Source organism: Porites lutea, chromosome 4, assembly GCF_958299795.1.
Source record: "Porites lutea chromosome 4, jaPorLute2.1, whole genome shotgun sequence".
NCBI classification, from domain to species: domain Eukaryota; kingdom Metazoa; phylum Cnidaria; class Anthozoa; order Scleractinia; family Poritidae; genus Porites; species Porites lutea.
Genome location: NC_133204.1, coordinates 14551177 through 14566677, shown reverse-complemented (window position 1 = coordinate 14566677; position 15501 = coordinate 14551177). Strand labels below are relative to the sequence as shown.

General features: G+C 38.4%; 1 protein-coding gene across 1 annotated transcript; it reads left to right on the top strand.

The window, feature by feature from the left end:
* The first annotated feature begins 3 nt into the window (after positions 1-3).
* LOC140934258 (ferric-chelate reductase 1-like) lies at positions 4-15146 on the top strand. The gene is made up of 9 exons (XM_073383917.1): positions 4-51; positions 1159-1326; positions 1899-1991; positions 2479-2537; positions 5889-5980; positions 6545-6658; positions 7732-7847; positions 8940-9030; positions 15097-15146. Exons 1-9 carry the CDS (start codon positions 4-6, stop codon positions 15144-15146), a joined length of 831 nt encoding a protein of 276 aa, XP_073240018.1.
* The last annotated feature ends 355 nt before the right edge of the window (positions 15147-15501 follow it).

The window sequence follows — 15501 nt, the reverse complement described above, 5'->3', positions numbered from 1 at the left end:
GAAATGCAGTGTACCAACTCATGTGTAATAGCTGGGATCAGCAACACATTGGTAACACGACACGCTTCGTCCACGACCACGTAAACGAACATCTGAATAATGAAAACTCCTCTGTGAAAGATCATTATGGGCGAACCGACCCCGCTAATGTACGCCTTTATGAAGCATTTTTAATTAGAAGGTTTAAGCCTACACTCAATTCCCGGGAGGAGTGTACTCAACTAGTGAATTTGCAGACCTTCTATTTTAGTATTTAAGGGCCTGTTTATATGGAAGTGGGGGACCCCAGGTAGGTGAGGTAAAATATGGCGGGTCACCCCACCTATCATCTGAACGTGATCAAATTAAAATGAGAGATTATATGGACAAACGGGTTACCCCACCCAAGCGGGTTACCTCACCTGACCTGGGGTCCCCCACCTCCATGTAAACAGGCCCTTAGAGGCCATCCTTAAGCGCTTTTAGACCCTGTTTACAAGGAGTGGGGGACCCCGGTCTGGTGGGGTAGGTTTCTTTTGTTTTGTGTCCCCCAGAGCGTGAAAACAAAAGAAACCCACCCCACCAGACCGGGGTCCCCCACTCCTTGTAAACAGGCCCTTAGAGGTCCTATGTCTAGAGACGTTCCATCATTAGAGCTTTGTATTCCATTCACAGTTTATTTCTATAGCTTCCATACATACGTCACATCTTTTACAAATTTCATCCTACACCTTTTCCTCATTTATATACCGCGCGCGGAAAATTTGATGCCGTTGATCGGCGAAAGCTTGGATTTTACTTATTTTAACAGCAGTTTAAGGCCTCTTTAGAACAGTTTTATATTTTTTATCCTTGTTGTAACAAATATGCATGAGATAACTAAATTACTCACGACTCTTTTAAAGCCATCATATGATTCAGATACAGTCACAGGATCACTTAAATTATTTCGATCCTACTTGTTGTAGCAAAGAAACTGATGAACTTGTAAGTATTTCCTGATGCATTAGGAGAGTTAAATGAATTTCGTAGGATTATACTGGCGGGTGATTCTTCCCTAAAACTCCTTTAACCAGCGTACGTTCTACCTACCACTACAGTACATTTCAAACGGCTCCCTCGTAATAACATAATCATATTTAAAAAACATTATATTACTTCTGATCTTTCCCTTTTCAGCCGGCCAGCATTATGCGACAGGGGAGCTTTAGGTTTCCAGATAATTGCCCGGATGCCGATTGTGATTTTCTTGTGACATACCAAGCCTCTGGTGATAACAGTGTAGTTTTTGAACTAAGAGGCAGAGGAAACTGGGCAGGAGTGGGATTCAGTGGTGATAACCAAATGGTAAGCAACCTTAATCTTGGGGATTAACTTATTTGTAGAGGCAGGCATAAGGAAGAAATGAAAGACGGTTGTGTCATGAGCAAATTTCTCGCATCCATAAATTCAAAAAAACAGAGGTTGTTTTCTAAGAGTGTTCCAATGGTTTGGAGGCACTCCCCGTAGCGGTTAATAATTTGTCTTAGTTGCTAATGCTAAAAATTACTTTTTTCTCTACTGAAGTTAACAGAAACTAACCTGACAAAAATCAGTTGTTCCAAAAGTTAAAAAATGTTAATTTAATGGTCCCAAAAATTCACTTTTAAATATGTAGTTCTCTTAGGATCTTTTCCGGATAAAAAAGGCTGAAGCAGGCTACACAGCCAAACGGGGACGAATTACATACAGCCTGCGAGCACACAATCGACTCTTTCTGAATGGCACGTTACCGTTAGAAAAGGTTTAACAGTAAACTTTTTCTTAACCACTAACAGTTAACATTTTTCTTTTTTTACGCACAACTACTAATAATTTCAGCCCAGTTGGGGCCCTTTCTAACTCTTGCCTGACTTTAATTTTATCTCGTTTTTCTACAGCCTGATACAGACATACTTATTTGCGCCAGTGAAACCTCTCTAAGTGGCCATTATTACGCATCCGGTAGAACAACACCAACTAGGACAGATCCGGTGAGTTACTTGTTGTTTTTCATTGGCGATATGGCCTTCTAAACGCTGCTAAACATCATCCCTTGCCTTTAATTAGTTTTCATCATATTTATTTAGCATGTGGTTATCCCAAGGTAGTGCGGCCGCCTTCAATGCTTCTCTTTGATTACAAAGCTCATCACCATTATCGTTTTTCTCCAACTATAAGCACGTGCGAAATTTTCATTTTCATGTTTTAGATATTTTAAAGCACACAGTAGTCACAACTGCATACTTTTATACAGTTTTAGCACGTAAGTAAAATAAAGCAATTAATGTCTTGAGGACGCTCACGGACGTTTAACAAAACGGTTTGTTTTAAAATTTAGAGAAAAAGGTGACTGAGAAACATGATATAAAGGAGAAAATAAAGCCAGTCAAGCAATAAATTAACGAGGTACCGCGTTGAATCATCAGATCAACTCACACTTGCCAAAACTGTTTATTTTTTTTTTTAAATTTATTATAGACTCCACTCGCTGTAGAAATCGCTGAACAATCATTTAATGGTGGCGTGGTGTCTTGCAGGTAACTTATCATTACCATCGTCATCATTATCATAGACCTCATTATCAATGAAATCATCACTATAAATTGTTGTCATGATTATCAAATGATGCAATTATGCAAATCAGTGAAGGATATAGAGGACTGTTAGATTAAGGGATTTTTAATTATACGCAAAATTCACCTCACAGTTTAAAACAATTTGAACAGTCACGTAATTTATCTAGTACTTGTTTTTAAAATTCATGTCTGAAGAATGCAAATCTTGTTTGGTCTTTATGTCTTTTTTACAGGAACGTAATTCCTGAAAGCATTTTTATGATCATTAAATCGGGATGACTAATAAGCTTTTCGCATTATATTGGTGTCTTTGCGCACGTATTTCTTTCACTATTCCATAAACGGACGGCAAGAAACGTTAACAGATATTAGGAGCCCTAGGTGAACTTTTCATGAGACGAACCAAACTCTTTTTTGGGTCGACTTAAGGTGGCTCCCTAGAGTAAATTGGCCGTGTGCAGCCTGAACACTAGTATGGCGCGAGCTTTAAACTCCGCGCGACGTCCACGCAAAAATTAAAACAAACTTGGCCTCTCAGTTTCAAAATATTCCCCCACAAAAGACTTTATTAACTTTCTGTTGAAGCTCATTGTGCAAAACGTTTGATTAGTGTAGGTCAAACATTTATGAGAGGAGACAAAGTTATACCGGTTACAAGTCACTATTGATCTCCATAAGAGTAAATTGTATGTAAAAACGAAGCAGCAATTTTCCAAAGAGATCAATTCTTTCTCTTCAAAAGTAGACAAACGTAAAATAGTCGAAGTAAATGGTGAATGGAAACTTTACAAAGAAAACAAAGAAATAAGTACACTAACCCTAAGGGAAGCAATGTTACCGTTTCTGGCCTTTGGTTCACGGTCAGTGGAAAGATCTGAAAGATCAAGCCAAGTCCCGAAAAACCACTGAAGAATGTCTTCACCGGCGGCGATCCTCGGTCACTTCATTTCTCTTACATTTGATTTGATTAAGAAATTCTAGAAGTGGCTTTAAGGCAAGATTACAGCAAGTGTAATTTTTTTTTGCTTTAATGTCTCTATCACCTTATTTAAAAAACTTGTCAGAAGAAAGGTTTCCTACTTAACTTGCATCCTCATCGAAGGAACCTTTCCATCGACGAGCCAACATCCTTGTACTTTTTCCTTTTCAAAAGTTCTTTAACGCACAAGGTGCACTAGAAAATGTTGTTGCACAACGAAAAATAATTTTTGAGTCACTGATTGACCCTTTACAAAAGCAGTAGTAGGTTATCCATCGAGAACTACGGTCTTGTACGTGCAGCTGAGGACGTGATGTATTTTTTTTTAGATCGGCGCCATCTTTTACAGCAGGCTTTTAAAGAAAAACTTCGCCATCGAAATTATCCCTAAAGAGGAACAAGGTTGAAAAAGTATCCGGAAGTGGGCTGGCATTTGAAGATCTGCAAACAGTCAGTACAGCAGATTAGGAAATGAAGGGCTTATCGCGATCCTTGCAAAACCACCGTCTTCATCTCCAATGATCGCCATCTGCACGAGTAGTGACCACCACGGCTCGAATTTTGGCTACAATGGTTAAGTATTTCGAAGAAAACATCCAGTGTTGGTATAAAATTGAATCCGCTATCTCTCCTTTTTCAACAGCTGAGATATCACCGTAATGATACTAATAAACAGCTTTAACAATGGCTTTCGTACTTTTCGAAGAAATCACATGTTTTCAGCTGTGCGTTATGCGCATGCCAGCGTGATGGCTCGCGCGCGTACCTTGAACATACGACCCTGAACCACGCGTGTTTTTTCGGATTTTTGTGACGTCAGCGCAGTTAATTAACCGTGAATTTCTTGCGTTTCCTTCGGTAAATTTTTTTAAAAATCACCTCATTTCTTAACAGTTGCATTACCTTTGTACTTTCCTTTTCTTGTTAAAATCTGTGCTAAACTCCTCTATTAAGAAAAGTTACAAATTTCAAAATATTGGCGAAACCGTCTTAACGATCCTATGTTTTTTCCACTTTAAAATGTTAAGCAATATCGTTAACATAAAGTGGCAAAGTTTAAAGACATTTCACCAAGGGAAATAAGAAATACTAAGAAAAAAGGATCAAAAATGACAAAATTGCTGCCTGTTTAAGGATTCGATGTTGCCATGGCAACGGCGTTAATCCAGAAAATGAAACTTGATAAAGGAGCCTTCTTACACGGGTAAACTTAGCGGTGAATTTCGTGAACCAAATCGCAAAGACAAATTAACTAGATTTCCTTCTGTATCGTATGCTAGATAGCTAGGGTTATTAGTAAATACTCTAGGGAGCCACCTTAAATGAAGTTAACATCGTCTGTAGCTGAAATCCGAAAAAAAATTATATAATTCTTGAAAGTATTTAGATGATCATTAAATCGAGATTACTAAGTTTTTCGCATTTTATTGGTGTCTTTGCGCACGTATCCTTATTCTTTTACTATTCCATAAACGGACAGCAAGAAACGTAAACCGGCCCTAGGCCAAACGTCGAACTTTTGATGAGACCAACCAAGTTAAGTTAAGATCGTCTGTTGGGTCAGACGTCGCACTTAATTGGACGCATCGAACCAATCAACTGAATCAGACCAAAAAGCAATCTAAGTCATTTTTCTTTGGTGCCGGAGACGATCTTTAGAAGTTCAGACGGATAGAATGTGTTGGACGATCAAAACTCATTTAGGGACGAGCTTACTGAGCCATACGTCGAACTTTTCATGAACTTAACTCAGTAAGTTTGATTTGTCTCTAGACCTAACAGTGGGGTAGAAAAATGTTAAACTTCCCCTCCCCCTCACGGTGTCAGTCTTACCATTTTCCTTTATATTCAATTACTGTAAACGTCCTGCAAAAAGTAAAAAAAGAATTTTTGATTGCCCCCAGGCCCCCTAGCTTAAAGCGCCGTCGACTCTCTACCTTTCTCCGCGTACGTACATAAAATCTTACATTTCACCCCTGCTTTGCAGTTAGGTTTAGATATTAAGTTTTTGTTAGGATAACAGGGGATTATCCGTGACAACTAGATCAGTGGTGATTTTTTATGGGCGATGGATTTAAGATATTACTAGTATACTACCACTGATTTACGACATATCAAACCGTAACAGAAAGACAAACGCCTCTTAAACTGTCTTGCTTAAGCTTGCTGAAGCCAATGGTGGGTTACGAGGTCATCCAAGAGGGAAATCTTTGACTATCTACTCATCTAATCATACTATTTTAAATTTTACGCGCATAGATACGTAAGTTCAACCTACAACCATTCCCCAAAACGTAGCCTCGTGATGTCGCAGTTGTGTTACTGTTTTATAGAATTACAAGGGAAGTAAACCCCGCGGGATTAGAGAATTTTAGAAATCTAGAAGAGCAGCAGTTTCTTTTGGGAGCAATCGGTGGTTTAAGCGGTAAGCACATATCTGATACGTTAATTAGCAAATTTAGATTTCCAAATTACGAGGTTTAACAATGGAATACATTTTATCTTGTCTTACAATTTTCTGTTGCCCAAAAGACACCAAATGTCCCGGTTGTAACAGCATTAATTTGCAGAATTTTTATGAAGGGAGAAATTTCACTTTTGGCTTGCTTGATTCACTGAGTAACTTCTCTTAGAACTTGCCTCACATGTCGCCAAAAAAAAATTGATCACTCATAGGAAAAGGGCATAATTCTCGTACAACGACTTATAAATTATAATTGTTGCCGTATCGATAAGAACTAGTAGGATATATTGTTGTTCAGGGCTCTCATATCTTGTGAGCTTGGGCCACTGGTGGTTTCGCCTATTTAGCAACTCTTTTAAGGCAAGTTTCAAGCTATTTGTCTTGGTCAATGTAACTAATTATTGGGCACACGGACATCTCGCTGTTGAGGACTTTCAGCCGTGCTAAACCCATTGGTGACTGTCTAAGACATAGTTTACAGTGGTACTTCAGATTTACAAGAGCTTCTGTTGGATTTAACAACAGGTGCCACAATCGGAATTCATAGCGAGAGACGTGCGTGGGCTTCTGCAATAGATGTAAGGTCAGGTGGAGATGCTGCTGGAAATAGCGCTATAGAGGCAATGGTCCTTGCTCACGGTATGCTAAATATCATGGTTGTCTTTACAAAAACTGAAAAGCCAATCATGTGGTTTTAAATATTAACTACGAGCCACAGGGCTAATAGGGATTTTAAGTAAATCGGTCCGTGGCGTAATCGCTACTACATGAGTATAAAATTCGACTTTCCCCTAGCATTTAGATCACTGGTTTTAAAACCTGTCAAAGATTGTTTTTCACTTTATCAAGAAAGTTTTGACGCTTCTGATTTTCCAGTAATTACGTCTTCCCTGCGTTTTAACAGCGACAACAAATAAGCGAGAAAACCCCGTAGGCACTGTTTGGCCGCCGCGCCACAGTGACGTACTCTCCCCAGGACTCCCCATGCTCGACCGCCGTAGTAGAGCAGGAGTCGCCGCAGAGATTTGCTTGAAGTCCAAAATATCTAGCATTGAGTGGAGATTCCGCTGTTATACCAGATCAAAGTTAAATCTGTGCTAACGAATTCCATTTATTTTGACATAAACTATAAAGTATATGGTCACGGAAAAAGGAACGGATTAATGTGATATACTACACTATACACCCGTCACCGTGGCTTTTTTTAATCATGGTGACGAGCTGTGTATCATGAAGGCCGTGGTGGATAACAGCCTCCGAGACACCGAGACATTAAGTGGTGTTAAAAATTCGGTTATTTGCTATTATATTATTATATTGGTTATTTTGTCGCATATTATAAAGCTGTGAAATCCAGCTTGCCATCCTTTTGAGCTCTGCACTGCCAAAACAGCTATCGCGCCGCTGTCTTACTTGAGGCCGGATAAGATAATTCTGTTATTATTTCACAATTAACGTCAGCATGTGACGTCATTAGTAGAACGATAGCAAAGTTATTCTAAATTTGATTAACGCAGGCTGGCTATGAGGAATTTGCCGGGTAATTAAGATCAATTATCAGAAACGGAGATTCGCAGTCCGCGCATTAAAATAACGGCTTAATTGAGAACCAAAATAGCATGACTTATAAATCGACTTAAAGAGTTCAGCCAGATTTCAAAGTATTGCTAAAATATTTTTTTTTTTCATTTGTGTTCATACAACTCAATTAGGTATTCTGATGACCCTTGCTTGGCCTCTCTTTGCTTTTGTTGGTTTATTTACGGCGAGATACATGCGTCAAGTTTGGGAACCAAGAAAACTGCTAGGAGAAAAAGCTTGGTTTACGGTTAGTAATTACAAAAGATAGTAACACTCAGAGTCAACTCTGACTTTAACATATGATCTGGACTCCTGATTATAATGATACGATTTTACATAATATGCACTTTACATTAAAATCTGCTTTCACCGTGGCACAGCAGCAACGCTTGAGAAATTTAAAGTAAGAAATTAGCAAATGAATTATATTTTTCTTCTTCTTCTTGTTTTTATTCTGGTCAGAAGGGAAAGTTCTATTTTAGTCGAATTTTTAAGCTACGTTTAACACTCCACACAAACAACACTGTTTACCTTTTATTGGTAAAACGTTAGCATGTCCTGTGTGAGTGTTTCGGCAGCTTAATTACAAACTTCCCCTGAGTATTCCACAGGAATGCTAAAAAAATGCAGTTTTCAAAACGCGTTGATTGAAAAATGTGGAACAAAAGTAGTCAGAATAACCAAGGCTGGTGAGATATAGTTAAGCAAATAAATTGCCTCGCTATCGAAAACAAGAAAAAAATGTATGGTTAGCTTTCACTGTCAGACCATCGAAATAAAAATCAAAGCCACAGTTGCGGTTTCGCGTAGACGGGGCCTTACTAGAGAGGAGAAGTCGTTACGTCACGTTGTCTTTGTAGCAAAATTTTTGGATGACAACAAACCGAAAATTCACCAAAAAGAGAATTTTTACGCCGCTTCAAACTCCATCGATCTTATTTAATTTCATTTAATTTGTCAAAAGTTGGCGAAATTTTCTTGATTGAATCCGAAAGGACCGCATCTAAGTTTAGAAAAAGGAAAACGAAAATTTTTGAGTTGGTTCACCGACTCCCTGAAGCGGGCGCTTGAAATTAGAAAGGTTCATGTCGCAGTCGTGCAACCACGGCAGAGAAATGAAAAAAATAGCATGATGCACGTGCAAATTTGTTATTTTGTCAATAAAAACCTATTACTTTTTTGCCGTTCTCCTTCCGTCGCCGTTATCGTTAGTTTTGTTGTCATCCAAAAATAGTGCTACCATTGTGACGTGACGTCACACTTCTCCGCTCTATTTGGTCCTAGTTCCATAACAATGACATGCAGCGGCTGTCATTGTTTGGTTGGTTTTATTCGACAGGTTCATCGAACTCTGATGACTATAACCTTGCTACTGACGATCACTGCAACAATTTTGATTTTTGTCCATGTAAAAGGCTGGTCATCGGTAAGTTTTTTTCGTTATCGCTCTGGGCACAAAGAGATTCATGAAGCCTTCATATCTACAACTACAACAACAACAACAACAACAACAACAACAACAACAACAACAACAACTACTACTACTACTACTACCACTGCCACTACCACTACCACTACCCCTACCACTACCACTACCACTACCACTACCACTACCACTACCACTACCACTACCACTACCACTACCACTACCACTACCACTACCACTACCACTACCACTACTACTATCACTACTACTATAATTGTTTTATTATTCATTCAAAATAGTTCCTAGTTTAAAAACATAGCTAAAACATGCTTGCCTCCATCGATGTTAAGATCACCTTCGACAGCGCACGTTTAGGGTTGTTCAGCTCCCCAAATATTCCCCAAATAGCAGCTGTCGCCCTTCGAGTTCTCTTCTTGCTGTTCTTGCCATGTTTTTAGTTAATATTTGGCCTAGTTCTTACTCTTGAAACGAGTGAAATGTCCGTCATTTTTGTCTTCACAACCAAAACAACTCAACCTCCTGCCCAGGTCTTCTCGGTTAACGTTGCATTAACCTGCAAGAAGACTGCACTTTTGACGTCATCGGCTCACTAAACACAAAATTCTTCCAAACTGGGTCATCAGTAGCTGGTTGTGGTGAATTATGCGTGTGCTTTTAGCCAATCAGAACCGGGGAAATATTTCGAATGATTAATTACGATGAGTCTTTAACTTAAAGGCAATGAAAATACGGAAAATATAAAAACTACGGCCTGTAAAATCCTGTTTGACCTTTAGCAGTTTTGCTATTTTACCATTGTTTTTAAAGTTTTTAAAGCCATATGACGTGATCGTTGAAAATAATTCATCTTAATGTAAAAAATGCAGTTCCATTAAGGCAGTCAAATACAAAACAGTATGCTCTCTTTTGTAAAAAGTTGTCAATTATTAAAAATCGAAGATCACAGTTCTGCGGACTGAATTTCGCGGAAATGATTTCGAGGCTTCGTTTCTCAATGGCGTGGATCATGCGTTTTCGGGACTCTGATCTATTATAGCCGCAGTACGTAAATATTGGCCTAGATAGATAGATAGATAGATAGATGGATAGATAGATAGATAGATAGATAGATAGATAGATAGATAGATAGATAGATAGATAGATAGATAGATAGATAGATAGATAGATAGATAATCTTTATTTATCCAGGGTACAAAATTCGTCAGCTTTAAAAATGCCTAATACTAATATAATAAAAAATATTTGAATAAAAAAGCTGCTTTCCACGAATGCCGTGCCTTACAGTTCTTTGAGTAATCGTTTAAATTGCCCAAGGGACTCTGCTTCCCTTAAGTTACAAGGAAGACTGTTCCAGAGAATGGCGCCACTATAGCTGAAGCTGTTTTTGTAATAGTTTGTGCTCGGTAATGGAACATTGAGTTTATTTTCAGAGTCCCTTAGGTTATATGCGACTTCTCGCCTTTCAAATTTAGAACTAAGATAGTTTGGAGCCAACCCGTGCAGAGACCTGTAAACCATCGTAGCTCTTTGAATTTGTTGCTGGCAAGCTAGATTTTTCCACCCTAGAAGTTTGAAAAGGTGACCAGCATCTACGTCATAGCTTGAGTAGGTCAAAACACGGGCTGCTCTGTTTTGTAGCTTTTGAGCCTTATTCCGTAAGGTTATCCCACAGTTTCCCCAAACAATGTTGCAATAATCAAAGTGTGGCTGTATTAAAGCTTGATATATTAGTTGTAAGGTCGCCTGAGGGACAAGGTGCCTTATTCGTTTTATGGCCCCAATACCAGAAGCAACTTTCTTTGTTACTTTCTCGATATGGCCACTCCAATCAAGTCTGTCATCGATGGTCCCTCCAAGTGATTTTGCAGTAGTGACCTCGGGGACTCTGTGAGAGTACTTAGCCTCTGCCTAGATCCGATAAGCATAAATTCGGTTTTAGTCATATTTAGAGTAAGTTTGTTTGCTCTCAGCCAATTGTGAACATTTTCTAAATCTTGATTTAGATGCAACTGAATATTGTCTGCATTATCACTTGCGTATGTAAGGTGGGTGTCATCGGCGTACATCCTCGGCTCACAATTTGAAAGACAGTTTGGAAGATCGTTGATGTATAACAGAAATAGTGGACCTAGAATCGTCCCCTGGGGAACACCACAACTTAATAAACAGCTTTGAGACAGCGATCCGTTGATGGAGTACGACTCTCTAATTATGACTTAAACTATTGGTGCGCGTTACCATATATGCCGTAATTGCTTAATTGTGATAAAAGGATCTCATGGTCAACTGTGTCGAAGGCCTTTTTGAGATCTAAGAAAACAACGGCGTTGATTTTACCACGGTCAATATTGTACGCCCAAGTGTCCGTGGCCTCAAGGAGAGCCGTGACAGTTGAGTGAATAGCACGAAAGCCTGATTGATATTTACAGATTATATTGTACTCTTCTAGGTAGGCATTTAATTGATCATATACGATTCTTTCAAAGACTTTGGCGATAACTGAGAGGTTGGTTGGTACCGGGTAAGGTACCTACCGGCTGAGGCCTAATCATCAATTGGTAAATTCTTTGGGGCCTAAAAGTAACAATGCTGAACGGATGACGTAAGAGGTTCACTCTTTCAGCTGCCTTATTGTAAAAGTTTGTTAAATTGCATTTTGAAATTAAGTGTCGGATCCAGATGCACGCCGAGGTACTTGCAATAGACCTTTTTGGCTTGCATGTTTTGTTTTCCCAATAGAGGTCCCAGAGGAACTTAACCCTTTGTCTTTTCATAATTTATACGTAGATATGCACGTGTATAAGACGAAATTTGAAGGAAACAGTTCTCTAGGGTATTATCACATGACCTGTATTGAGAAAAAAAAAACATAGAAGCCAAAGAGGTCTATTATAACATGCAGCGGTGTTGATACGAGACCCATTGACCGAGAGCTTGGCTTACCGGTACCAACCAGCATCACCTCAGATTTTTCCTTCTTCAGATTAAAGATGAGTTCATTATCACGAAACCAATTAGATAGATTATCCAAGTCCTAGGAAAGGTTGCCTTATATCGCATCGATATCACCCCGACTTGGGGATGAAAAGATCACTGTGTCATCCGCCTAGTTGATAATCTTACAACGACGAAGAGGACTATGCACATCATTAAAGAAGATAAGAAAAAGGAGAGGCCCCAGAGTTGTTCCTTGCGGAACTCCGTTTTAAACTAGATTTGGTTCAGGAAGGACACCATTAAATTGAACTATCTACTAGCGAAGGAATAAATAATCAATAATTCATTGTAGTTTTATAATACGCCATGACGGGACAGTTTTCTTAAAAGAACATAATTGCTATATCAATACAGAATTTTAGTAATAAAAATGAATGCTGACCTTAGTTTTGAGACATACAAGTGCTAAATTTAAATTAATAATTCGTTAGTAAAATATAGAAGGGAATAAAATCTAAGTAAAAAAAATTTCATTAAAAGGCCGAATTATTATTTTGGAAGAAAAAATGTAATTAAAAATATAATTAATCGGTTTCATTCTCCTCGTGTTTTAAATCATTTCCTGGTTTATTAACAGCTTCGGGGCTTTCTAGACTAGAATAGATGCCAAATAAATGTTATCTAAAATAAATGGGAAGCAGGTTTTCTACTCCTGTTCACTGACAATGAGATCGATTTCGAATGCTCTCTTAGGATAAAAGGATTGCCTACTACAATAACTTATCTTCGCAATTAAAATTTACAAGTAAAACGTGTGATGTTTACCAGTGACCATGGGTTTAACAAGCATCACTTGGCTTCATAGGGGTCATCAATTAAAAAGAATCACACAGGAATATGCTTTAAGTTACAGAGAATGTTTGTGCTAGCGTAGCCTGCTCGAGAATGCGTCCGACATTTCGGCGACGCCACCGGCGATTTTCCCGCAAAATGAAACCACTGCATGGTGGCGTCGAACAGTGTCGGCTGTTTCTTCGGGCTAAAATTTTACAGTGCCTTCAATTCGCACCTTGTTTGGTTATATACTGATGAAGAACCTACTAGGGAAGTCATTTTCGCAAATGAGGTTTGAAAATCCGATCTGAGCTTGAAATTTCTTTAAGAATATCGCACATTGTATCAAACGATGGAATTGTTTAATCTGATATCCAGACATTACGAAAGCTTTGGGTGCACTGTTTAACTGTTACACCTTTTTTAATGCATGTATTTTTTTGTATTCTTTTGGACCCACATAAAGATGTTCACTAGCGGGTAAAATACCTCGTCTCTGTTTCGATATTTCTTGATGTTCATAAAAATTTTTTTCATGCCATTATTTCCTCCCTTTTGTGACAGATTGCAGGGCCGCATCCATTTCTTGGTATTGTTACAATCGCATTAGCGCTTATGGCAGCATCCAGACCACACCCTGCTGGAGAAGTCAAGTAAGACTATACACGCTTTTAATGAGTCTGGGCGCCATCTTGAATTTTTAATTTATGACGTCATTCGCGGAAAGACTTCAGCCGCTATCTTTGAGTTTTGACTCGCGTGACAGTACCATGTCAGGACGAGAGGCAAAGTCAGGCCATTATGAATCGCTTTATTCCATTCTTTTCCTGTATAAACATTAACAAATACCAGCGAATCCTTTTCCCAGGCTAAAGTAATCGCAGTTGTGCGGTTCGTCTTTGCCAGTCATACGGGGATATATTCGATAACAAACGCAGCACTAAGAAATGTGACATAAGATTCCAAGCGATCAGCATGTATTAAAAGCTAGCACGGCTGCAGCGAATTAAAAGGAGTACTGGACCGTAAAGGTGCGTAACTTAGTCTTTTTGTGTGTGGATTCTAATTCGTACCATTATATATTGCTTTTTTGCCAGGAGCAGAAACATACAATCGTCTGTTCTTTTCATTTTAGGGATTTAATAGTGGTCGGTAGCTTTTGAAAACGTGCAGTCTCCCCTCGATCGGTGTTTAAATGCGCTCTACACAAGCCATACCTTATCCCTAAGATCCAAAATAAGACGAAGTTGAATAGCAATTTGATTCGAGGGAAACCAACTATTGTAAACACCACAGGAGTGAGGTGTGCAGGTGTTGAGCCAAATGATGCTGAGCGACACAGCTTACACGAATCCGACGCTGAAATTTCTCAACTAGAATCTGAAATTTTAGCACTAAAGGTAGAAGGAAAAAAACTGCTAAATATCGAGTGAAATTTAACCAGTCTTTTTTTCAAGAATATTGAAGACAGCACCACTTTAATCCTGCCCAACCCAACTGACCCTGAAAAAGGTGGACCCTTTTGATGAGCTCAGGCCTACCATTAACTATGTGACAATAAAACCTTGGATCAGAACATGCCTTGTCAGGTGTCAAGTTTCATAATGCAAAAGGGCATTTGATTTCTAATAAACCATACTTAATATTTATTACCTATATCACTATGAAACTGAGATTTGTGAAAATCCCATGAAAATCACTTGAAAATACCATGAACATCATTTCATGGCCAATGAATCTTGCAAAATAATTTTTCATGACCTCATCTGTGGCCATGAAATTTTCGTGGAAAAAAAGTTAAAGGTGTTTCATGGCCCATGAATTAAACTGGACTACTTTCATGGGTCATGAATTTCCAATGAAACACCACATTATGGAAACATACCAAGAAAGTTCAATGATGGAGCCATGAAAAACGTTTAATGGGCCATGAAATAAATACTGAATTTGATTTGTGAGTCATGAAAAATGTATGAATGATTTCATGGCTCATTAATTTCCCATGAAAATGCTGATGAGGAAAGCAGTGCCACTGTGAATTAATGCCTTGAATAAATATTTAACAACTTTGCAGCAAGAACACTGCATTCCATAATATTTACAAAATGTACATGTATTCAATAAATGAAATAGTACGTTTTGGGTTGTACTAGAATTAGCTATACCTTAATGAAACTAGTACTTTGGGCTGCACTATTAACAGTCAACTTTCAACAAGACAGATCCACTCTGAGACCAGCTAGCACAACATCTAAGTTTTTGTCTATTGTATCCATAGTTAGAGAAAGAGACAGACACATGTATGAACAGGCTCCAAGTACCTGTTAAAAGAAAGTTGGCTGTACTGTACATGTATGTGCTACTCAACATGAATTAAACATGCAATGTGCAATACCATTCAGATGTGTATACTTATTATATACACATCTGAATACACTGTATATAAAAAAATACTAGCGAAATTCTATCCATTCATGTAGAGGTATACACTATCTACTGCATGGTTCGATTATAAAATGTTTTCATCTGCTAAAGAGAAAAAAAAGGAGTTAAATATTACTACTTGGAATGAACCAACCTTTACTTCCTGTGGAGAATGCTTTTTCAAATGTTCTACTGAAGTACCCTTAATGAGGCAGAGTGTGGTCATGTATCAAAAAAGGAATATCCCATAAAATAGTCT

Bases quoted from the DNA above. Each gene is read 5' to 3' on its own strand.
- LOC140934258 (XM_073383917.1), top strand. From the start codon at position 4: ATGCAGTGTACCAACTCATGTGTAATAGCTGGGATCAGCAACACATTG. The intron at 52-1,158 runs GTAACACGACAC...TTCCCTTTTCAG, and splicing joins CTGGGATCAGCAACACATTG to CCGGCCAGCATTATGCGACA. The intron at 9,031-15,096 runs GTTTTTTTCGTT...TTGTATCCATAG, and splicing joins AAAAGGCTGGTCATCGGTAA to TTAGAGAAAGAGACAGACAC.